The sequence below is a fragment of the Ambystoma mexicanum genome, chromosome 7q (genome assembly GCF_040938575.1).
Source record: "Ambystoma mexicanum isolate Mex_15411 chromosome 7q, UKY_AmexF1_1, whole genome shotgun sequence".
Taxonomy (NCBI): Eukaryota; Metazoa; Chordata; class Amphibia; order Caudata; family Ambystomatidae; genus Ambystoma; species Ambystoma mexicanum.
The window spans coordinates 291,031,970-291,058,194 of record NC_090941.1 but is presented as its reverse complement, the minus strand read 5'-3'; the positions used below and the strand labels follow the sequence as shown (position 1 = coordinate 291,058,194).

General features: G+C 46.4%; 1 protein-coding gene across 2 annotated transcripts in view; it reads right to left on the bottom strand.

Moving 5' to 3' along the window:
• The window catches only part of OBI1 (ORC ubiquitin ligase 1), a 292,444-nt gene that overhangs the window by 100,239 nt on the left and 165,980 nt on the right, over positions 1 to 26,225 (bottom strand). For both annotated transcript variants that reach the window (XM_069639353.1, XM_069639354.1), the window contains exons 4-5: positions 21,611 to 21,859; positions 5,179 to 5,267 (exon numbers count right to left, since the gene is read on the bottom strand). In XM_069639353.1, coding sequence (XP_069495454.1) covers positions 5,179 to 5,267; positions 21,611 to 21,859 — 338 coding nt within the window. The remainder of the gene's footprint in view (positions 1 to 5,178; positions 5,268 to 21,610; positions 21,860 to 26,225) is intronic.

Genomic DNA, 26,225 nt, shown 5'->3' with positions numbered 1-26,225 from the left:
TATACCTCTTCTGGTTCAAAAAGGTCTTCTTGGTGAGTAAGAGTTTGGCTTGAAAGCTTCTGCACCTTTGGTGAAATAGGGCCGGAATCCTCTTCCCCGGGTCGCTTAAGGGCAACAAACTTTTCTGAAAAGTCTACGAACTGTGATAATTTGTCCATGTAGTTCTCAAACCTCACTCTGGTCCACATGGATGAACCAGAGGGGTCTGGAGGGGAGGAAAGGCTCTACAGGAGGAACAGGGTCCTTCGAAGGAAGGGACTTATCAGACTAAGCCTTAGAGAGGGGCTGGGACCCTTTAGAATATTCCTCTCAACGAGAGGTGGTGCTTTTTGGTCTGTTCTCCGATGAAACAATAGCTGCAAGACTCTTGCGTAGCTCCAGTGTATGAGAGAGGGATTTCGACCTGCCTGTAGGCGTCGTCGTGGTCTTCGGCTCCGCCGAAAACTTTGGGGCTCACGCGCTCTTACACAGTGCGTCAACATTTTCGGTGGGCCTGTTGGCATCTGATGCTTCTTCGATGTACCCATCGAGGGAGCTTGTGGGGTTGTACGTTTATCCTTGGGTGGCGCAGTGTGCCTCTGTCACCTGAGTGTGATCTCCCCATAGCAGTACTGGTGGCCTGCCTGTCGAGGACGGGCAACTGGGAACTGGACTGTTCCGCAGAAAGGTCTAGGACCTCCATATCAGAGCTATGGCTGCCGTTAAGAGTCCTCGTCACTCAAGGCGATGCCGCCTACGGGGGAACCACACCCGGCCTCCATCACATAGGGTGCCCACTGTTTCGTCCACCTATCCTTTAATGTCTTAGGATGAAAGGTTTGCAGGACTTACAGAATCGCAAGTCATGGTCACAAGGTAAGCACCTATTGCACTTGCGATGGGGGTCCTTCCAAGGGTATTTTCCATTACAAGACGGACAAAACTTAAATGGAGTCCTCTCCATAGCAGAAGTAAAAGGAAGCAGCCAGACCAGAAAGACAAAGAGGGTGAGGGGGCGAATGCATTCTCTGACAAACCACGGGGCCCCACTCTCCCTACTGTATAGGCCTGGCCGAAGGTCAACAGCATCGACTGATACACCAGTCGCCGAACGCAGTGGATGTCTTCGGACGTAGGGGTCCACGAAGTAGCCATTGAAGATGAAAGTCAAAAACTAGACGACCATCGGTCGTGGGACAAAGAAGTGACTATTTTGAAATATATCTCTTTCGAGCTCTGCATAAGGCGGGCAACTAGTTGGGCGAAAAAAAAACAATCTGAGGGGCCGTGACGTGTGACATTTTGAGTACACTACACATCACGTTAGGGACAGGCATGCCCATTGTCAAGGTCCCCTTTCGATCCTTGAAATAAAGATGCAATACTCTGCAATTACCACTAGATGTCGGACTATATGCACAGCATGTGATTCTAAGCAGGTTAACAAGCATCAGAAATATATTTTTTATAGAACCTTGATTGGACATTCCTTTATTGTGTACGGTTATACTTTGCTTTTTGCGTTGTTACTGAACCACATTAACACCCAGTGCTCAAGATAAGATTTTGAAGTGGGAGTATTTTACTCCCTGTTTTTGAAAGTTGGGAGTATTTTATAAACAAGTCATTTTAGCAAGATACTGAACTGTCACTCTCTCCTCCCCTTTAAACCCATCTGGTACAAGGCTTTTTAGGCCACAAGCAGAAGCTAAAACTACATGCAATTTCGAGCCCTGTAATGATGGTCACGATTCCTCCAAAAGAGTTCCCTTTTTTAAATTTAAAATTGAATGTAGGCAGTCCACACCAGAATAAAACATTTCCAACCGATGGCAAAGGCTCTGAGGTTTGAATGCCCCACTGTGCAAAGTTCAGTCGATCTATGGTGTGAAACGAGGCTGAACTCGGCAATTTTCCTACAAAGAAAAAAATGTTTATGCTGCTAAACCTTTGTTTTAGGACTCTCAAGGGCTATGTGAAAATGAGTACCCTACATGACACAAATGGAACTGGACAGCAAGTTAAATAAGCATCTGAGATGCCAAAATAAAAAAGGCCAGCTCAAAAGCTGTATTCACATTCCTCAAGGAAAATCTCGACAGCAAAACAAATATGCAAGTGCAACGTCCAAACTGTAAAGGAAAACACAGACTGCAAGAATACTCAAAATGGGAGAGTTCCATGTTGTTTTAGTATTTCTGCCATTTTTTGAATTGGGCCTTGTTTCTGCTGCCTCAAGGAGAACTTGTAAAGTTGCCAAGTACGCAGTTGGATTGCCAGGCAGCACACATATTAATCATATTAGTTACTGTCTCAAAGAAGAAGTTCCCGTTAATCTGTCTCATTAAGTTTTTTTCCGAGGGAAGTCGAACACAAAGAATAATAACGTTTTATGTTTTTAACATTAGCTAAACAGATATACAATAGTTGCAAAAGACGTGTCCTGGTGTAAATTAGGCCTCGGGCTGAGACACTGACAAACTACTGAATCAAGACTTGGGATCATCTACTGCCCTTTAGTAAAGTCCTAAGACTGCTGAATTTGTAGCAGAGGGGTTTGATAGTACAAATAATACAAGAAATTACTTCTCTAAAGTGGGATCTCTGTTACAAGTTTTTTCTATGAGCAACTCTCTTTCCCAAGCAAAACGAATGTCCTGCACAGTGCCATATTCTGTGCCTGGCCAAGCTGAGTAATAGGGACAGCAACATGTATCAATGTGCGAGTTGCAAAGATATGTTACACAGTGAGCCAGCTGCAAGGTATGGTAACAGTCTAGGGTGCCAAGATGTCTGGTGTCATGGGAAAGGATGTTAGTGTAACTACTATTTGTTGCCACGAGAAGCGGATTTCAATTTTCATTAATTACCCTATTAGGTCATCTGCAGGGGAATGGATTTGGGATGTCCCAGGTAATGTACTAACCAATAGGAGTAAGGTCATGTATGTCGATCTTTAGGAGTGTAAATGGCAAGGGCAAAGGAATTTGCATTCACATAATGTCTAATATTATTGTAATTTTGTGGTTTCTATCTATAAAAACGGTGGCCCTTTGTGGGGGTGTCGAGAGTCCAGCGCCTTTTGGTCACTTGAGACGGATTGATCTCCCGGCTGATAAATGCATGCATTAAAGAGCTGTCTTACTGCAATTTGTGCACCTCATTTTTGTTTCTTGGATTTATTTGAAGTGAAACACAGGCAGAAAGATGGTGCTGGGGAAATTGAAGTTTGACTGAGGCAGTGGATAAAAGGTCTGACTTAATTATGGCCCAACTGAGGCCACTATTCTTGTAAAAATATTGAGGTCCTTAAAATGGGGAAACATGACAAGTCATTCCTGATAATACCACTGACACACGGAGATATGCAACAGAGGATTCTATTGCTAAACTATAAGACTCACCCAGATGTACCCAGAAAAACCTGGTAAAACAGCTACTGTAAAACTGCATGCATGCATGCATGCACTACTGTAAAACTGCCACACCAAGGAACAGCGTGTGTTCTTATAAGTGAGTGCACCTACATAATTCTCTATTTTATCCCCAGTTACATGGTACTATGACAAAGTCCCCTGCCTACCACAGCTCACAGTTGCAATCCCAGGTGAGACCCAGAAAAATGCTTTTAGGCGGTATTCTAAACAAAACCAAGGGAAATGTTGTCCACTCCCACAAACATTAGGGGTACTGAGCAGACAGGCCCATAATAAAGAAATGCAGAGAAATAGTAAATGAAGGAAAGGAGCCCTGTTCATGGTCTCTGCACTACGAGTCTCTCTCACTTTCACTGGGCAGAGCGAAAGCTAGAGAGGAGCAGAGGAATTCTACGCAGTACAGCAACCCGCAACCCCCTCCTCTGCACATGCACAGATTCTGAATACAAGATGGCGGACTACCAAGGTATCTGCTCATCCGTGGAGAGATGCTGCGAGGAAGAACGGGTGGCAAGACCGTAACTGATCTAAACCAATAACAAAATGAAGCTCAAATTCCTAAACACCTGAGAAACAATGAGCAGGGAAGGCCCCAGAAGATGGGGCTACGCGGTTGTACAGCGGGAAGGAGTGAAGGTAAAAGATTAGGAGGAGTTTTCAGTAAAGAGTACGGTGAAGGACGTGTTGGGAGAAAAGACTATGGAGGAAGCAGAGCATGCAATGGAAACCAATGAGGTAGAAGAACATGGAACCATAAAGTGAACTAAGGAAGAATAGGGCACACAGGAGAAGAAGCAGGGGACAAGTAGGAGAAAGACGCATCTCTAGAAGATGGAGGGACAAGATAGAAAGATGACAGATGGTAATAAGAGATGAACATGGGCCTAAGGAAAGCTTCGGAAATCTGAGAGTTACAAATTGAGTTAAAGGGAGTCTGCGAGAAGGCAGGCTGGAGAAACGAGAAAATGGAGTAGTATCGGAGGTGTGGGAAATGTTAGAGGAAAGAACTATGAGAGGGAAGAGGAAAGGAAAGAGAAGAAAGGGAAGAGGAAAGCCCTTAGGTATGAGCATGTGGCAGAATGTTGAGGGAGAGAAGGACGGACCTGTGGGGATTATAGTCTGTGCCGAGTAGGACGGAGAATAGAACACCAAAACAGTCTTCAACACTTAAGCGGCCAGCCCGCTGGTTGGAGATTTGGGGCACCTAGACTGGGTAGAGCACAGCACTAGCTTACCTTCTATAAAGACCAGAATGAAATACGAGGACATTGAAATCGCCACTTTGTTAATAACCAGGATTTGTGGAATACCTGGGAAGGGATCAGGACAAGGGTTACATACCCAGAGACCTATGAATATTTTCAAGGAGATCTACTTTTGAGACTGGTTCCTGTTCTGTTATTTACTCTTACCCCTCTCCATTCCCCCCCACTCTCCAACCCGTAGTATCTTGCGGTAAACCATCCTGATTTTACACTTGCTTTTCCCAGAGGCAATCGGGGTCCGCCTAATATAAATATTTCAGAAATGTGGTGCAGGTATATTGAGAAGTCTGTTTATTTTGTATCCAGTTTAGAATAAATCCCAACAATCACATTTGCCAATCCCACTTCGCTTTGAGACAGTACCTTCAATGCCATTTCCAGTGTAATTTCTGTGCATCTTCCTACTTTGTGAAAATACAGGTGGAAACAGTTCACACCAAAGCAGTGAAACAAACTGCTAATCTTCCCGAATAGTTTGAACTGCTTAACGTACGTACTTTTGGGGAGATCTGCTGTCTACTTCAGCCTTCAATCTCAAATTCTCTCTCACAAAACCACAATTTTCAGTTCGCAGTTTCTTATTCACCTAGAAAGAAAAATATAATAATTACTATTTCAAATGACATTTCAGGCTGTACAGTCACATTAAAAAAAATAAAAATAAAAGCAAATACAATTTCGAATGATACCTGCATGTCAGAGCCTTGCTTTTAAAACTCCAGTGGGAATGGAAACCAATTTGGAGCAGGCTTGTTGCATAATTATTCCCCCCAAACAACGAAAGACTACAACAAGGACAGCAAGGTCAGCAAAACAAGTAATTAAAGAAATGTACTAATGAAAATGCCATGCTTTTTTCCACAAGAGTAATTAACTTTTCCCCCATTACACAACTGCATTATTCAACTGTCAGCATAAATGCATATTACTCACGGTCCACTCTACAGAAATCACAGGTTTTCGTTAGAGGAAGAAGTACATACCATAATGGCCCACACCTCCATTATGTGTAAATGCATAAATAAGTATCAAAAACGCTGTTAATAATGGATGAAATTCAGAGAGAGTAAGATGATGGGTGGTGTGACACAGAGGGGTGTGACAGAAAAGCAGAGAAAGAACTTATACCGGATCCTTGCTTCATCCAACAAAAAGTTCAATGAGTGAATTTAGCAACTAGGACTCCCCACATGAGGACCTCAGTGAACTACTTTGAAAATGTTTCAAAAGCAAACCATTCCACTAGTGGCGGGCGAGGCCCTAGCTTACTAGCCGCACCAGCCACACAGAGTTGAAAGAATAAATGTAACCCTAGTCACTTTCATAATCAGCCCAGACCACATGAACATCTGAAAATGCAAGTGAGGATCTTAGAACATAGAAGCACAACTATGCACAGCAGAAAATGGGTGTTAAGGTTATAGTTTAACAAAACACAGGATCCTTAAAATTCAAACCGAAATTAACAACCCCACATCTGCCTTCTTCATTTTGCGGATCTTGCACACGAAGAGTGGGGTGAATACTTTCAATTTTGGTCCACTTGTGCAACAGAGAGGAATGCTTGGGAGCAGCCGACACAGACCATAGTTCTAAAGAACAGTTTAGCTCTATCGCAGCCAACTTCTTGATGCCCTGACACGAGAAATGGCCAGCAATGGGAGAAAAAAAGTCCACCTATAGTAGGCGAGCAATAGGGGGGCCAGGAGACAAGGCTCCAGATAGTCTAGACTGGCCAGGGCCCACATTGGCCTACATACTGTCTACACGTCCACTGTTACTCCAAAGGGGAGGTGGGACAGGCATGGAAAGCACCAAGAAGCAGTCCTACAGCACTGTTGCCCAACACAACCCCTGGACAGCTGCCCACTTTCAATGTCCAAGGCGGGCGAGTACAAGAGTGTGCAGATATGCGGTATGCCTGTGTGATGAAGATTCAAGCAGCGCTGCAGCTCTCCCCCAACCAGTCCATTGCCAGTAAGAGTTTTGAGGAAGGTAAGACCCAGGTGTGCGCACTGATGCTGCACACTTCACCTGGGCCCAGCTCCCCTTAAATGCTAACATAATCGGTGTAGTACAAGGGGGGGCGGGCGGGGGGGTCACAACAGGGAAATGAGGCAGATACCGGAGCAGTTTAGATCCTTACTTGGCAATCTAGTAAGTAAATTGGCAGTTGATTGCAAGCCTTTGAAATGCATCAAAATCGTGGACATCTGAGGACAATCCTTGACAATGGGCAGGAACCTGGCCACTTGAGGGAACTATTGGCTTTGGAATTATGTTATGTCAATGCCTAACGATGGAACTAGGTATCTGGCCATTTGAGGTCAATACCTGGTAATGGGGCAAGGGCCTGGGTATTTGATGATGACCGCTGGCAAAGAGTGCTTAGGGTATTTGATAGTCATTTATTTTATTTAAAAAGTGTGTATGGTTTACAAAATTTAAACAGCTTACCTAAAAATTTAAAATTCATGTTCCTATGACAGTTTACAATAACAGATTCAATATATCTTTTGAAAATGACCACATCATTAAAAAGCAATTGATTGTTCTATCAACAATGTTAACAAAAATAAGAACCCAAGGTGTATTATTCACAATGATGGCTCCTGGATCCAAATCTGTGTCAAATTAATAATGTATTGTACACAACATTTATATAGAGCATTTTACCATTATTATAGTCTCAATGTGCTGGTGGTGGGAACGCCCTCAGGGATCGATGTCCAAAATGTGGACAATCACAGTAGGTTTAAAGTGAGTGTGTGCATTTGGCCATTTTAAGGCGGAGGAGGACTGGTCGGGCTCCGATAAAAAGCATCCGAGGTCCGGCATCTGGATGGCTGCTGAGAGGTCAGGAGAAAGCATGAGTATGGGGAAAATGCTCAGAAATGTGTTAATTCCCTTCTACCTTAGAGACCCCCAGATCTTTTTGCTGGACTTTAGGGTGCTATCTCTCATGTAATTTTAGTGCGATTTATTCTCTGTGTTTCTTTTAACTGTGGAGTCTGAAAAACTCCATAGGCAACTTTGCATTGTGTCACACAGCATCTTCAGTTTAGTGATACAGAAGTCTTAGATTTCCCAAAGGTTTAAATACCTTCTCTTGGTGAAACTACTGTTTCCAACAGCAGTGAAGTGAAATAGACTTTTCTTACATTTTGTAACTTTCTAGACCCAGCACACACCATCTTACAATATGGTGCTGGAGGGGTTACTTAGTTTCCCCTTTGTCTAGTTTCTCATGTAACATTTCTATGTTACCCTTTCTACAATTAATGGCTGGTGGCAGCAGTTTACTTGTTACTACCATTGTGTGTTTTTACAGAGCGCTGCGTTCGCAGCTGCTGTAAGGCACCCATTGGTGGCCATTTCAACAAAATGGCCCCAGTCGCCTTTTTTCTCTATTTCTTGTTGGAAAGGTCCTTCTTGAGATTTACTCTGCACGCCAAACCAGGTTTGGTTCATTTTGTCTTTGGCGGGATTCAAGTGAGGGAGGTGCCCGAAACTCCCTGTGCTTAATCCCCTTGCTACCAGGAATGCACCCAAAAGTTGATTGGCCGGCTGGCCGTCCCTGCTGTGTGATTGACAGCTAGGCTGGAATTAACTGGAGAAACCTGCATAAAAGGCAAAGGCTTTTTGGCTTGGAAAACAAGTTGACCAATGGACGAAGGAACCGAAGAAGAACTTGAAGAGGACGTCCGCTGCAACTCCTGAACAGTTGGTTTGACCAGTGACCCCCTGGTGCTGTGCTGAATCTCCGAATTCGCATCAACTAGAGAAGCCCTGCAAGGACGACTTCTCCCTTTGAGTTGGTGGGACCAATCAACTCCAAAGTAAGCGCGTCGGGACATCCTCTCGAAGCTAGTTTTATTTCCATTGCTGTTGCTGGAACCAAAGTGCCAGGGAGAGGAACACCAGATTGTGTGCCTTGTTTTTAAGTCAAACCCGAGCGCTAGGAAGATCCTCCGGACTTCCCTAACGCAGGACTGACCAGCCCTGAGCCACCTCAACACAGTGCTGGACCCCAGAAGCAAGGAAAGTCTGAAGTGGTATCCGAGAACCACAGTGTTGCTATTTGCTGTCAGATGCGAGAAGGACCGCTAAATTGAAGTTTGCCCATTGCTTCCGCAGACCGTCCCATTGCAGAGCAGGAGTCCCCAGACGTCCTCCCTCTTGTCCCCACGACTGAGGCTAAGGAACAACAGGATCTGCAGAGCTGTACAGGAACAGAAGCCAGCTGGAACCATTTCTTCTAACAAGCGGTACTGTAACGTCTAAGAGAACTTACCTCTTGTTGTGCAGCCTTGCTTGCTCTAAGTTGAGACCAGTCTTGCTTACCTTGCAGAGTTGCTAAAGCTTTGCCCCTCACAAGCTTCCTACAAGTGTTCTATTTTCTACAAACATTTCTAAAAACATTGTGCAAGACTTTTTACCTACCTGCAAAGAAGATCTTCAACTCCCCTTGACATTGTGCAATTAACATTGGCTGTCCTGGCTCCCTTAGTGACTCTTATTAGCTCTGGCTCTGTGCTTTCTCTTTTCCCAAGAAAGGGTTATTTTACTGAACATTGGAAGGTTTCAAAAGTACTTACCTGTTTATGAATTATTTGTTAACCTTTGTTTTATTCCTCTATTCTATCGTTTACACCAAACTCTGTATTGCTCTAAATGTACCAGTGATAAATCAATGTCAGTGTGTCCTTAAGTCACCTGAGGGTGTAAGGAAGTGTCTGTGTGCCATCCCCAATGGGTATGATCTGATTTGGAGAAACTAAGAGTGTGTTTTGAAGTGTATTTTAATTGTTACATACATATTGCTCCCTTATGAAGAAGGCTTCTACAACTGACTGTGAAATAAATTAATAATTGTTTTATCAAGAAACCTGGAGTGTAAGTGTTTATTTGAATAGCTGTACTGTGAAACTTGTGTCACAACATTACTGCTCACGTTGACCCCTCTTGAGATAAGCCTGGCTGCTCAGCCACACTACCAACCTGTGCAGTTGAGACTTATACCAAAGGTTGGGTCCCTATTACCAGGAGGTCAAGGTTATTGTACTGCACCCAAAGGGTACTGCATAAAATCTTGCCCAACAGTGAGTGCAAGAGACTAGTTATGTGTCCAGATGGCCAGAATTTGTAGTAGGTCATCGCTTTATACTAATAAATAGCAGATGTGTTGAGGCGTAGTGTGGTGTAAGTAGGAGGAACAATTATGCGGCCAGCAAGACCAAATTTGTAAATAGTTGCTGCTGTATTCTGATGTATACGGGTAGTCATGCCTGCGGCGGTGCCCAAAAGAGTGGTGCGTTTATATGTACCTAGAAACTCGATAGAGATTTGTTGTAGATGCACCTGTTTGTTCAGGTAGTTTCATCATCTGTTGATTCTTGCAGCTGCAACAAATAGCTACCGACACAATCTAGCCTTCACAAATTACCACTAGTACCAAGGTCGGGTGCAGTGAGCAGCTATCCTGTAGCACAGAAAGGGCAATCCTAGAACATCATCTAGGTGCAACAGTGTAACGCTCACCTGGTATCCACAGGGACGCCTCCCGACTTGGTTGGACCGCTCCCGACCTGGACTCGCCACCCCAGTGTTCTCGTTCTGCCGAGGATCTAGTATGGAATACAGGAGTTCTGGTTCAGCCCACAATCTCTGTCTCTTTGGGCCCACCTCCCTTGTGAACCCCAATGACCTCTTTAGAGTTTTCCTCACTTTGGATTTCAGTAAGATGCGCTCTTTGTCCTGCAATTCTGTGCAGGGGTGCGTCGTGAGTGGGGGCGCTTCGCTGCCTAGTTGCTTCATTGGCACAGCCCGAGAGTCCAGACCTGCTGCGACTCAGTTTCTCAGGTAATTAAGTCTATTATTCTTAATTATTGTCCGTAAAGTAATTGCCCTTGTTAATGTCCTCCTTCTGTCTTAGGTGCAGAAAGGATGAAGACGTCGAGCCAGTTGGTAGGGCGGTGCTCGAGATGGTGAGTGAATGCGCGGAGTGCGGCGCTATGTGCGCTTTTGTTGCTTTGTTAACCTGTTTATTCTTCTCTTGCAGGCCGCCGAGGTGTTCTGGATGGTGAGCAGCCGGATGGATGCTGAGCGAAGAGTGGATGTTGTCCGGACCGCCGTCGAGTAAGTATGAGAGCCACCCACCTTGCCTTTCTCTTGCAGGTTGATGAAGGCCGGCGCGGAATAACTCGACAGCGAGATTCGCTCAGGTAAGCGTGCTTCAGAATGATGCTTGAATGAAGGATGTGAACGCTTACTAATATTGTCTTTCTTTTTCCTCCTCCAAGTTGCTGCTTTCAAACATGGACGAGCTTCCGAGGTGACACTGGAGCGGATGACATGAGCTGGGTTGACAAGCAGGTAAGGATGGATAATGGTGTTCTTCTCTTCCTTGCAGGTGCAGGCCAGGAATGCCAAGGACAGATCGCGGTGAACGTCACGCTGCGAGTGAAGAGCAACGCGAAGCGTGTGCTGCAGCTTGCGTGTGGCTTAAATAGTCCCCAGGTATCCCAGGTGCCTTCAGGCCTGACCACACCCTGGATGCTAGACCGCATGGTTCAGTTCTGAACTGAACCATGTGGGGGCAGCCATGTTGTCCCATTCCCATTGGGAGCTCTAGCTCCTTCTTCTGCCTTATGAGCCTGGCGCCAGAGGCACCAGGACTGACTCCAGGAGAGTCTTGGGGGGCATGATTGGGCCCTAGAGGCCATGCAGGGACACTGTGATGAGGCCCAGAGGCCCCGAGTACCAGGGCCTGGGGCTATGGCCATGACAGTCAGTCCTTCAAGAACTTCCAAGATGCATTGGACGGCTCTCCCTATGAACTTCAGGGTGAGTTTTTTTTAACTTTTGTTCTATTTGGAGCAATTTCTCAATGTGTAGCCATATGCGATATGCAGCACTAGACAGTATCATCGAGCTAGACGATGTTATGTATGCCCAAAATTCATCATTTTGGATGAGAGTGATATTATGTACAAACTTCATATATCCCTCAATGTATGCCTCAGTAAGTTTAAAGCATAAGGTCAGAAGCTAGCGTGCAGTGTCTACCTCCGTGACAGATTTGACAAATTCTAGTCTCATAGGGCATTTGTTTAAAAGAACAATTGATTGATAGCAGGTTTTTTTTCCAAACGCAAAAGCATGATAACTCTTAATTGCAGATTATTTTGTTTCACAATGTATTCAAAAAGGGGAAATGTATGGGAAGAATTGCTTAACATAATCAATTTATAAATTCTTAGTAGTTACATTTTCTAGATTATTAATGCGATCCCAGTGTAAGGTTTTTTCGCCCATTTCTTTCCTAGAAAACCCATAATTGTCTCCTCAAACGGCCAATTTATATCTATATGGAACTTTTTACAGAACTCAACTAGTTCTGCCAGTATATTATTTGTCTTATGATTTAAAAAATCACGTTAGTAAAAAGACAAAAGGAGTTATAATTATCATGATTTGTCAAAATGTGTATATAAACAAGCACATTTGATCTTCCAAAGCGTGGCAATGATGTTACATCAAGTTCACATTGAATTGCTTCAATTGGCACAGAACGAGATAAACCAAGGGCTAAACGGCCTTCTACTCGATTGATTGATCCATGTGATTTGTTTCTCTTAATAGATTAAGTCCATACCAAATTCCAGGAATAAAACTGGTTTTATAAATATTGTAAACCTTCCATGGATGATTCTTTCATACGAATACAACTTTTGATAGAACTATATTTTCTCAGTACCTTGGGGACTACAATATTTTACACTTGACTAGGGTTAGAATTACGGGGGGATACCCAAAGATGTAGAACTTGCTACGACTTTGATGGAAGTCGCGTCTATTTTCCAAGTGAATTTATTATTCCTGGTTTGACCTATTATTAATCTTGTTTTTTTAAAGAATATTTAAATGACCCTTGTACTGACAGTCAAAGCCCCATTCCACTGCTCACTACCACCACCCCGGCCATCACGACCAGCCAAGACTCCGCCCCATTGCCCAGTCCACATCTCCATCGATGAGCATGGCTCCTCCACCACTTCACCCCTTCAAACATACTCAACCCTCACCTACAACCATCATCATCACCTCCCACATTCACTCGACCCCCACTCTGAGCCAATCCCGACCAAACTAACCTCCCAACCCACACCAGTCCCCTCTCGAAGGCCTGTGACCGCACACTCCCTTCTTCCCGCATCAGAAACACCACCCTCACACCACCCCTCCTACCAACAAGCACCCCCTCTGACCAAACACCTTCCCACCAGTCACACCAACCACCCTAGTCCCGTCAGCCCCTGACAAGGATGCACCACCCCTGCCACATGGCACAAACAAGCTGGCCTCCTTATCAATGCCCGCTCTGTGGCTAGGAACAGACAGCATCTTTGATATCCTAACCTCTGATAATCCTGATCTCATTTATCACTGAAGAACAAGTTACTAACCAACTGTTAACGTTCTTTCGACTGGATATTCCTCCAATGTATTCCACATCTTTGACATGTAATGTCCACATTTGTGCTTCTTCCGAAATCTTTCGGCAGAGGGCGTCCTGCGTCGATGGCGTCAGGTCGATGTCCCTCGAAGGCCTCCATCAAGGGTGATGTCATTGGATGTTGTAAGTAGGACGCGTGGCGCCCGTAGCATCAGTTCGTGTTTTTTCCCCTCCACAAATTGCAACATACCCGCATACAATGCATCCTTGACTGCACATAGCCTTGTGAGAACGCAAGTTGCAATAGCATAGGACATTCTTCAGAGGGGCAGGCTGGGAGGGCGATGAGGAATACATTGGAGGAACATCCAGTCGAAAGAACGTTACAAGTTGGTAAGTAACTTATCCTTCAAATGGATTGTGTCCACCAACGTATTCCACATCTTTGACAGACTCCCAAAGCAGTATCAGTGATTGGTTATATCTAAATACTTCTCCTTCCTCCAATCAGATGGCAGAATAAAGCACTGCTTTACCAAAGGCCATATCTTGACCATGGAAAGTATCCAGGGAGTAATGCTGGACAAAGGTGTGGATGGTTGTAGCATGACAAATGTTCTTAACAGGAACTCCCCTGGTGGAGTGAGCTCGCAAACCCTCAGGAGGGTCCTTGCCAGCCAATCTATAACATTCAGCAATAGTGAGGATAATCCACCTGGACAAGGTCTGTTTGGTAACAGCCTGGCCCAATCAGTGTCCAGTGGACATCCTAGGGTTCAACCTATGGAGTCTCTCCTCTTCCTTACTAGGATGAGGAGGAGGATAGAAAGCAGGAAGTACTACCTTCTGGCTCAAATGAAACTCAGACACTACCTTAGGTAGGAAGGAAAAACCTACCTCAGCGTTGTGGAACAAAGTAAAGGGTGGCTTAGACGAAAGTGCCTGCTATCTTCGAGCAGATGTAACTGCAATCAAGAAAACCGTCTTGAAGATCAATAGTCTCAAAGGACAAGAGTGCAAAGGTTCAAACGAAGCACCCATCAAGACTTTCAAGACTAAATTCAAATCCCAAACCGGCACCTGAAAAGGGGGTGGTGGGAACACAGTTAGCCCTTTTAGAAACTGAGTAATCAAAGGAATCTTAAAATAAGAACATTCTTCAGACGAGCGCTTGAAAATAGATAGCGCTGCCAGGTAAACTTTAATGGTACCCACTTGAAGACCCTTGTGGGCCAAAGAAAGCAAGAACCATCGGAATGGAACACTGAAAAGGATCGATATTGTGTCCTCTGCACCAGTCGCAAAACTTATGGCAACGGTACAGGGATTTGGTTGCCGGACGCCTAGCCGAAAGCACCACCTTCATCAAGTAATCCAGGAGGTCCCAATAATTATCTCTCAACCTTTCAGAAACCATGCGTGAAGGTTGAGAATCTGGACCTCTGGATGGAGAACTCGACAACCGCAACGTGAGAGTGTGAGAGTGTGAGAGAGTGTGAGAGAGAGAGAGAGATCTCTCTTTGGGGAAGACGGCATGCAGGACAGATGGACATTAATAGAAGGCTCGGGTACCACACTCCACTGACCCAATCCGGAGCAATTAGATCATGCAGGACCCGAACCTCTGCAACCTCCTTAGAACATGAGGAATGACGGGGATCGGTGGGAATGACCAATCCACGATGAACGCGTCCCCTAAAGTTCTTCTCTGAGGAACTTCCCTTGAGCAATATGTCTTGCACTTCCGGTTTGCACCGGTCGCGAACAGATCCACTTGACGGGTTCCCCAAAGGGCAGAGCTACTGGGAAGGCGTCATGTGGGACTTCTTGTAATCGAGGGAGAAGCCCAGTTCATGAAGGGAGTGGCAGGTGACTTCTAGATAAGCCAAGGCTTGTTCCGGAGAATGTGCACTGATCAGCCAATCATCCAGTTAGGGGTAGACGTGAACCCCCCCCCCCCCCCACCTCCTGAGATACGCTGCCACCACTACCATGAGCTTGGTGAAGACGCTCAGGTGGAGGTGAACGCGAATGATAGGACCCGAAACTGAAAGTGCGATTTGCCAACAGCAAATCTAGGTATTTTCTGTGCTTTTGATGGATCGGCACATGAAAATAAGCATCCTGTAGGTCCAATGACACCAACCAATCCTGAAGTCGAAGGGCCTGAAGGACCTGAGAAAGAGTGACCATCTTGAACTTGTCCTTCCTGAGGAACTTGTTCAAGAAACCCAACGCAAGATGGGTCTCAGCCCTCCGTCTTTCTTGTGAACCAAAAAATATGGTGAATACCAGCACTTGTTCCTCTCCACCACAGACACCAGTTCTATAGCGCCTTTCTCCAGCAGGGTCAAGATTTCCTGCACAAGGAGCGGATCCAAAAAACTTAAAGGAGAGCTTCCCCGGTGGATTGTAGTGAGGCCGACTCAGGAAGGGTAGGCAGTAGCCGTGGACTATTGTTTCCAGAACCCATGCATCTGAAGTAATGGCTCGCCACTCTTCGAGAGGCTGAGACAGTCTGCCCCCAACCGGTGAACAATGAGACCTGGCCTCATAGCTGTTTTTGAACAGCTGCGGCAGCGCCTGAAGTCAAAGAGGCAGCTGCTTGAGCAGCTTTGGCACCTTTTCCTCCCCATCCACCACAAGGAACTTTACATTGGCCCCTGTGACTGACATGTCCTCTCGCTCTACCAAAAGAGGAGTAGTAACGAAAAGAACCACCCCTCCACTGCTGTCCCCTAGGACGAAAAGGCGGAGGTTGATGCACAGCTGCGACCAAAGATTTAGCAGCTGCTTTGGAGGTCTGCAACCACTCAAGGCTCTCTGCGTGCCCATCCATCAAAGCACTTGTCATCCCCATCAGGATGGATGGTAGGGTACTTCGCCTGCCTCGAGGTTGCCGTGGCCACCTGAACCACCAAACTCTCAGGAGAGGGGTGTGTGGATAGGTAGCTGGGGTCGCTACTGGATGGGCGGTATTTCTTAGTCAATGACTTGTTGACTGCCGGAAGAGACTCCGGGGTGTTCCAAGTAGCAGCCACCCTTTTCTGTAACGCCATGTGAAAAGGCAACACTGGGTGAGTGGACGGACCCTGATCTAAAATGTCATCCTGGTCGAATTCAACTGGAGGGCCGGACCACCATAGGTACTCCATAACTCTCGAGATCAACCGGCTATAGGATGATTCAGCATAAGCCCCACGCTCTGGCCTGCCAAACTCCATCTCAGGAGATGCGTCAAGACCACTGGCGGCATGTAAATACTGACGCAGATCCTCCATCTGACTGTCCTCAGAAAAGACAATCTCAGGAACTTCAGGTGTTTCACCAGGAATATCGAAAGGCTCCAACTCCACAACAGACCTCTCCTCATATGTTCTGTAGAGAATGAAAGAACTCCTTCCCTGTCGTAGCGGGCCACAAGTCGCAAACATGAGAAAATATAACTAAATTACTCACTGTAGTGACTATCTTACTCCTAGTCCCCTTTCCTCCATACTTGTGGGACATTCAGTCTTTTGGGACAGAGCACTTGTCAAAAATCATCAACATTCTTATTTTTGTCCTTTTATTTTTACGCTGGGCCACAGCACATGGCCATAATCCCGTCCGGAGAAAGGGGACTATGGACTAGGAGTAAGGTAGTCACTACAGTGAATAACTTAGATATACTCCTATGTCCCGTCCATTTTACTCCATAATTGTGGGAGATTCCCAAGCACAACCAGAGGTAGTAAGGGTGGATGGAAAATCCCTTCACTGTAACCTGTTTTTGAGGACAACCTGGGCAAACTGGGCATTAACCCTGGAGCTCAGGTCTAAGCAGTAAATGCTTGCAGAAAACTGATGGGGAGGCCCACGTAGCCGCCTTGGCAATGGACTGCCAAGGAACATACTTTTGGAAGGCAACAGCAGCTGCTTTGCCGGGGACTAGATGAGCATGGATGCCCTTAGGTGGTTGAAGGCCTTGGATCTTACAGGCCTCTGAAATGCACAAGGCACTCCAACGGGAAAAGGATTCTATGGATGCTGGTTTCCCTTTAGGGTCACCAAACGTAACATAGAGTTGTGAGGAGCTTCTGAGTTCCCCCGTTCCAGGAAGGAAGGAAGGAAGGAAGGAAGGAAGGAAGGAAGGAAGGAAGGAAGGAAGGAAGGAAGGAAGGAAGGAAGGAAGGAAGGAAGGAAGGAAGGAAGGAAGGAAGGAAGGAAGGAAGGAAGGAAGGAAGGAAGGCAACTTTATCCTTGTGGAAAGTGAGGAACGGGTGTTCCACCGAAAGCGCTTGAGTTTGCTTACTCGCCTTGCGGATGTTATGGCTATCAGAAAAGCAACCTTCTAAGAAAGGTACTCAAGATCAGTAGTGGCCATGGGTTCAAGCGGCTTATGGCATAAAGCGGTGAGGACCACATTTAAATCCCACTTGGGATGAGGAGTGCGCACCGGCGGCAAGAGATGGAGTCCCGCAAAATGCCTTTTGAAGACTGCATTAGTCAATGAGAAGAAACAGCTGTCTGTGGACAGGTAGGCCGCAATGGCAGATAAATAAGTTCTGCAAGAGAGAACATGAATGCCAAAAGCTGCGAGGTGAGACACAAAGAATAGAACAGTGTTGACCGTAGCATGTCTGGGGTCGAGCTGGTTAGCTAAGCACCAGTGGCAAAAACAGAGCCATTTGCTCCTATTTTTTTCCCTCGTAGAAGGCTTCCTAGCTGCTTGGATAATGCGCATATTGTCCTCGAACAGATTAAAGAGCGTTAAAGATCTAAACTTGGGCACCAGGCCGCCAAGGAAGGGTGCCACAGCTGGTGATCGCTCTGGTGAATGTCGGGTATCAGCGGCAAACTGATCGGGCGAAGAATCGACAGATGCTGTAGTTCCGAAAACCAGAATCTGGCTGCCCACCAAGGAGCTATGAACAGGAGAGTGAAGTTTGATGCAGTCCTGAGCTTGCAGTGACCGATGAATCCGTGGCAATGGAGGGAAGGCATATGCTGTCCCACGGAATCTCCAAGGTGTCTCCCAAGGAGGACGCTCCGAGCCCATCCCTGGATGCATAAAGGGGGAAGTTTACGGTTTGTAGAAGTTGCAAAGAGGTCCACCTCTGGAGTGCCCCATTGATGGAAAATGTTGGAGGGGACACATTGCTGTTGATTTCCCACTTGTAAATGGCTGACGACTGAGTGAATCTGCAGTTACATTGATATGAACTGGGATGTGTACAGCCTGGAGCCAGACCTTGTGCTGAATGGCCCAGTCCCAAATGTGTATGGCCAGGTCCACAAGGAGAGGTAACTTGGTGCCGCCCTGCGTGTTGATGTAAACATGTCTGTGCGAATACGGACTACCCTGTTGGTGATAGACAGTTGAAAAGCTTTGAGCGCCAGGAACATGGTCAGGAGTTCCAGGTAATTGATATGAAACTGCCTGTCCTGAGGCATCCACAGGTCGAAAACTTCGAGGTGACGCAGCGTCGCTTCCCACCCCAGAAGGGAGGACTCTGTAGTAACTGCCACTTGAGGGCAGGGCTCCTGGAAGCAGGCCCACAATGAAAGGTTGTTGGTCGAGGACCACCATTGTAGATCTGCTGTCCTGCTGGATGGAACTGGAATTATCTTGGAATCCAGATCCGATGCCCGAGACCAGCAGCCCCAAAGAGCTAGCTGGGTGCACCTCATCTTCAGATGTGCAAGAGGTAGAGCTAGCACACAAGAGGCCATGAGACCCAGAAGTCTTTGGAACCACCAGGCTGTCATGTGCGAGGACTGGAGGAAGAGCTGCCATGTGGTCGATAGGTCTGCAATCCTGTCCGTTGTTAGAAACACCCTTGTACTGACTGTATTCCAACAGAAACTAAGGAAAATCAGGTCTTGAGAGACCGTTCTGGACGATTTCCCCCAATTCACCAACAGCCCAAGATGCAGGAGCTGAAGGAGGGACTAAAGATTGGTCAATGCCGTCTGTGGGCAAGGACTGCGCAGGAGCCAATCGTCCAAGTATGAATATACATGAACCCCCTGCATCCTGAGGAAAGCTGCGATGACCGGCATCTTCGTAAAGACATGCTGCGCCGAGCAGAGACCGAAAAGGAGTACACGAAACTTGGAAGTGCTCCGCTCCCACGGAGAACCACAGATATTTTTGATGCAGGCTCAAAATCTGAATGTGCATGTACGCATCCTGGAGGTCTACCACGCTGAACCAATCACCCTTTCTAAGACAGGACTATCTGGCAAGGCCTGATCATCTTGAATTTCTCTTGGGGAAGAGAAAGATTGAACTGGGAAAGATCGAGGATAGTGCGCAGGCCAGCCTGATTGGGTTTGGGCGCTGAGCAGACGGGAGTAGTAGCCCTTCCCTTGCTCCCTTAGGGGAACAGACTCCACTGCTCTGAGGTCTAGAAGTTTCTGTACCTCGGCTCTGAGGAAGGGCGACCCAGTTTGTTGGAAGGGAGGGTTAAACGGTGGGGTAGCGGAAGCCCGCCCGAGCGATTGACAAAATGTATCAGTCTTCGGTGATGGTCTGCCATGCCTCCAGATGAGACGAAATTCGTCCTCCCACCGGAGTCTCGTGCGACCGACAAAAAAATATAATTTGGATGATTTGTCGGCAGGAAGACTACCTGTCCCTGGAGAGGAGGCTGACGGCCGAGAGAAAAACCGGCCACCTTGCCGTTGCCATTTGCGGTGGGGCCCACCAACCGGAGCTTCAGATTGGCTTGCACGGAGATCCTGAAAACCCCTGAACCCAGAGAAGGATGGAGTTTGGCACCCTGTCCTGTGTATAAGGGGCCTTAGCTGGAGCTTTCGCCAGGACCGATAAAGACTTAGCTGTTTGAGTACTCAACTTAGTCTTCAGGAGTTCCTCATCCGTGGAGGAATGGAACAACTCGTTTCCATCAAAAGGAAGATCCAGCATCATGTCCTGCACTTCCTTTGAGAACTTCGTAGCATGGAGCCAGCTTGGCAAGAGATGTCAACCCCGACCATAAGGCCTCGAGCGAAGGCATCTACATGGTGTGCCGCAGCATCCAGTAGATCCTGTGCCAACACTCTGGCGACGGACAATCCAGCTTTCAAATCCTCTAGCTTATTCGCAGGAATACATTCCTGGAAATCGGCTAGCTTCCTCCACAGCTTGACATTGGCCGCCGCCAGGATAAGCTTGGTGTTAGCCTAACGAAGTTGGAGCACCGAATTGGAAAAGACTTTCTTGACGATGGCGTCAAACAGTTTGTCCTCCCTGGAGAGGATTTGGGCCACTGTAGTGGAGGATGTAGAGGCCAGTTTGGACAGGACAGTGGCTGCTGCCACTACAGTGGACGATGGGAGCTGACAAGCCAACAAAGATATGTCCTCATGTGTATAAAGCTTGTATCGAGCGTCAATCCTCGTGTTGAGATGCTGCCCGGAATGAGGTTTTTCTGAGACCTTGCGGGCCTCAGCAAAGACGGTCTTCTGGAGGAAAAGGCTGGTGCGCTCCAGAGTAAAGGCTCCAGAAAGCACCCCCTCCCGCGGAGCAGGGGCCTCGGGTACTGGAATGTCAAGCAGGGCCATCATGTCCAGCACCCGGTCATGAAATGCTCTAATACAGTGGGGCTGTTCATCCAGTGAAGCGGGAGCAGAAGACTGATCCACTGCATGTGGCGCCTCAGGCCCAATGTTTTTTCTATTGGGGAAGGCAGAGGATGAAGTGGTGGAAGACCTACTTGAGCCCCTCCTGGTCCTGGAAGACCCTGGGAAGGAGTCCCTTGGCAGTGGTGCCCTGAAAAGTAAAGAACTCCATTTGCGTTTCTTTTTCTCGTCGATGAAGAGCTGCAAATGTGTTGGAGGAACGCGTTGAAACACCACCTCTCACCGGATGTTTTATGCTTTTTAACAAAGGTGCTGGGTCCTGTCCCGAAGGACAGAATGACCCACAAGTATGGAGGAAAGGGGACTGGACGTAATGAAAAAAAACAAAATGCAGCATCACAGTAACTGAATGCCCCAAATATAAAAATGTTCCATCCTGAAGAAGATTCCAAAGTAAACGTCTGCAATTAGCATTCCATAAAATTAATTACAACCCCAAATCAATGTATCTGGAGACTTCCATTAACCCATTTATTACCAATCAACACAGCAGTTCCTCAGCAGAGCTTGAAACGCTTCTGCTTCAAGAATGTTTCCATCTGAGGAAAATCTTTAGTAGTTGATTTTGGAATTTGGAACTCACTATTTGTAAAGGATAATAAAATTCCTCAAATCTCTGAAAAAAAATCACCTCTCCCAAGACACTGAATACAGAACTAAAATGTATGCATACAAAACAAAAATGGGACTAGCTCGCTTCAAATGCCATAGAGCAAATCACCACTCAATGAAAAAGAAAAATCTGGCTCGACGTACTACAACAACAAAATTGGAGATTTAGACTATTCAATTAATATTAATGGATTGAATTCAGCACATCTTTAGCAGAGCATACAAATTACCTCCTTTAACTTCTCCATATCGTCCCTGATTTTCACAGTTATCACATTAGAAGCTTTGAGCTTTTTAGTCCAATCTTCCAAGGCTTTGGGATCAACAGCACCCTTCTCCGGATCTGGATTTTCTTTTGCTTCATTTTCATTTGGGGTATTTAATGACTGAGGGTCAAGGGCAATTTTCAGTTGCGATTCTAGGCTCAAATTCTTTCCTTTCAGCTCTTCCACTTCTTTCTCCAGAGATTCGATTTCATCCTAAAAACAGCAAAACTTGTGTTAGTATTTCAGACAAGGATTTGTGGTGTACAAAAACATGAAAATACAAAATAGAACACAAATTACCTTGCTAAATTAATAAGTAGCCTCATACAAGGGCCACAAATCTAACATTCAGAATTTCATAAAACAAATATCCAAGAGTGCAAAAATTGTGGCAAGAAAAACAGAGCACCTCACACAAATCGCGATTTTTTAAACTGGAGAGTGCGATACCCTTTTTCCCCCCAATCTCTCATGTATTTTAATGTGATTTTTAAACACTGTTTTTTTTGGTTGTGGAGTCTTACCAACTCCATAGGAAATCATCTTTTACATTGTGTCACACAGTACCTTCAGTGCAGTGGCACCACAGGGAAGTCTTTCAGATTTCACCAAGGTTTAAATACCTTCTCTGGGATAAACCACTGTTTCCCAGAGCAGTAAAGTGAAATTGACTTTACTTACATTTGTAATTTTCTAGACCCAGCACACACTATTTTACAATAGGGTGCTGGAGGGGTTACTTAGTATCCCCTTTGTATAGCTTCTCATGTAACAATTTTATGTTACCCATTCCTCACTGATTGGCTGGTGGCAGTGGTTTACTTTCAACTACCGTGGTGTGCATTTGCCGCGGGCTGCGTTCGCAGCTGCAGTAAAGCACCCAAGGGTGCCATTTTTGCCAAAATGGCCCGTCTTCTTTTTTCGCCATTTCTTTGTGGAAAGGTCCTTCTTGAGATTTACTCTGTGCGCCAAACCAGTTTTGGTCCCTTTGTTCGCTTTCCCTTTGGCAGGATTCACGAGTGAAGCCCACCTCTGGCTCCAGGGTGTCTGATGGGGGCAGGAAGTGAGGGAGGTGCCCGAAACTCCCTGTGCTTAGTTCCCTAGGAGACCCAAATGCACTTTGTAATGATTGGCCAGCTGACTGTCCGGCAAGTACAGCCACCCTGCTGGGTGACCGACAGTTAGGCTGGAATGAATGGGAGAGAACTGAATAAAGGCGAGGCTTTTTGCTTGGAAGGCAGAGTCGACCACTGGAAGAAGGGACCGAAGAAGAACTTGAAGAGGACGCCTGCCGCAACTCCTGGACCGTTGGTTTGCCCGGTGAAGCCCTGCTGTTGTGCTGAAACTACAAATTCGTATCAACAGAGAAGCCCCCGCAAGGACGACTTCTTCCTTTGAGTTGGTGGGACCAATCAACTCCAAAGTAAGCCACCTGGACATTCTCTCTGACCTGGTTGCATTTCCACCGAGTTGCTGCTGGAAACCAAAATGCCAGGGAGAGGAACACCAGATTGTGTGTGTTGCTTTTAAGTTGGCCAAGACCTCCAGGAAGATCCACTGGACTCGCAGCACTGAGTGGTGCACCCCAGATGCAAGGAGAGTCCATCTCAACAGCCAGAAACTGCAGTGTCACTTGTTTGAGAATTGAGAATTGCCAATTGCGAGCGGTGACCGTCCCACTGCAGTGCACCAGTCAAGTCCTCCCTCTTGTCCCCACGACTGAGGCCCAGGAACAGTGAGATTGCAGAGCTGCACACAAACAGGCTTCATCTGCTGCACTTTTTCTTCAATCCAAAGGTACTGTAAAGTCTGAGAGAATTTACCTCTTATTGGGTTGCTTGAATCTTCTACTACTCACAAGTCTAAACAGGTGGCCCTACATTGATTCTTCTTTTCTTCAAAGACTTCTAAAACATTGTGCAAAGACTTTTTCTACTTACCTAGTAGAAGTGCTTCAACTCATATAAACCTTTTCCCATCGACTTTGGCTTGGCTTAACCTGTAATACTGAATGACTCGGGTTAGGGGATCCAAAAGTATTTGCCTGCTTAAGAATATTTGTTGTCTCTTGTTTGTTCTTATAACCTTTTCCATTGACCAAGTTCTAAGAGTATTCTAAATGCAAACAGTAAGATATTAATGTCCCCAGCACCCTAGCTATTGAAGTCACCGGAGGGTGTAGGTTGTGACTTTGGGCCATCCCAAAAGGGCCTTTACTGATTTAATGATGTGTTATTTATATAGCGCCTTAATCCAAAGCGCTTTACAGAGCACTTATTTACATACAATATTTACATACAATATAAGAGTGTGTAGTTTTGAAGTGTATTTGTGTGTTGCTTTTATATTGCTCCCTTCTGAAGAAGGCTTATTCTAGAAACCTTTCAGCGCAAGCTACGTCTGCCGACATAATGAAGAAATGAAAATGCCATGCTAAAGACTTTCGGCTTCAGCATGCCAATTTGGCAGACACACTTTTGTGCACTGCCTGGGCATTGTTAGCCCACTTTTGGGAGGGCTTGTTGGAAAGGAGAGACTCTCCTTTTCCAACGAGCCCTCACACAAGCAGATTGCTGGTTGAGGATCCTCGAGGATCCACCCCAAAAATTGCCACAAAAGGTGGCACAAAGTTGTTTTGCCTGCTTCAGGGGCAGATGGGTGCTGTTTTGCACCGATTTGCCTCCAAGGAAGACAAAACAGCATACCAATGTATACAGAAGGCAATTTTAGGGGTAACCGGGGACTGGCCCTGTGCCTGTGGGCCAGCGCTCCCAGGAAACACACCAAGGAGGTGCAAATCCTAATTGCTTCCTTTGGGGGCATAATTGGGGGTATTTTCCACCATTTTGACACTCCCAGGGAACAGTAATGGCTACTAGATCCCCAGGGATTCCTTTTAGGTGAGGGGGGCCACTTAGCAGCTAAGCGGCCCTCTCCCTCTCTGGACCCAAAAGGGATGGGGCATGCAATTTCTGCCCTCCATGTGGGCAGATAGGCAACATAGCCTGCCAATCTACTCCTACATTGTACAATTTGATATGGCCGTCCTGGAGCTCTGGCCCAGACGCGTTACAGCTTTACTCTCAAGGGAGGGAATGGTAGCCACTGGGCTTGGGGACCGTCAAACCACATGGGAGGCAGCTGCCCAAGGCCGGGGAAGCACCCTCGGCTGTCCTGGAGCTCTGACCCAGCCTCATTACAGCATTTCCCTCCAGGGAGGGACGGGGACCACGGCCCAGCTCCCTGGGACCGCCGACCCACATGGGATACCTCAGGCCGTCCTGGAGCTCTGGCTAGACTACAGATTTTCCTTCCAGGGAGTTATGGGGGCCCCCGCCCAGGCTCACCAAGAACGCTGGTGGGCTTGGGTACGGTCGGCCCACGTGCATAGCAGATGCCCAAGGCTGGGGCTGGGGGTAGCATCCCAGGACGTCCTGGTGCTCTGGCCAGGGGCGCTTACCTGGGCTTCTTTTCTGCCCAGGTAAGCACACACATGCAGGTGAGGTTTGGTTTTCGTTGGGACATCTCTGTGAACATGGGAACGCATTTGTCACATTTACAACTTTGCAGTGGATTCTTGGTAAGGAATTCAGTGCAATTAATGAAGTGATGTCTTTTAGAATTCCCACAGGCGTCTTCTTTTCAGAAAGGCATGGGGGTTCATGGTTATCCTTAATAGCCCAAATCTGTGGGCTGTCCACAAGGCCAAAAAGAGCATAGATTTGGTCTTCACAGGGCGTTTGGTGTACCAGTGGCTTAGCCTTTTCCCTTTGCACCCGGTCAGTGCACCCACACATGTGACTTGCTGTTTTCATCGGAACACCTGTGGGAATATGGAAAGGTAGGGCATTCATTGTTTTCTCTTGGTTGTAATGTTTTCTTACATTTCCCACTGCACTTTGTTAAACCACCCTTCCAATCCCAAATGTGCCCTATATTAAGTCGCTGCTTTAGGCACTGCACTCTTGTGTGAACTGCGCAAGTCACCTATCCTTCAAAAGGTCAGCCTGCGGTCTTTCACCAAAATGTATGCTGGCCATTCTTCACCACATTGGTTTGCATTTGTTTCAAATGCTAAGTAGGTCACTTTAGGCCGTCAGCATAAAAATACTATGTACCATGGCTTGGTTTTTGGGTTGTGGTATCGCTCGTTTTGTGAAACATTACGAAAAATGTGTGATTACCTAACAAGAAGAGTGGGGGAAATGTAGCAGTGCATTGCTTTACTGAATATTCATGGAAGCCATTACCTTACAAATGCAAACATGTCCAGCACCTACTTATTTTTTCCAGTTATTTTTACAATTTGTATGGCAAATTACTGGAATTATGGGTAAATAGCTCTTGCCTGATCTGTGCCAATGACCCCTTACTGAACTTCTAGTCCTTTCCTCTTTTCTCCCCTGACGAGGTCACTAGACAAGTCCAATCTATGAAAGCCTCATCAAAACAGGTTCATCCCTGTTCCTCTAAAACCATAAAGGACCAAATTGACAACCTTGCTCCGGCCATTGCTGATTTTTGCAACCACTCCTTTGCCTCAGGATCCTTCCCCTCCCCTCTGAAGCACTCCCTTATG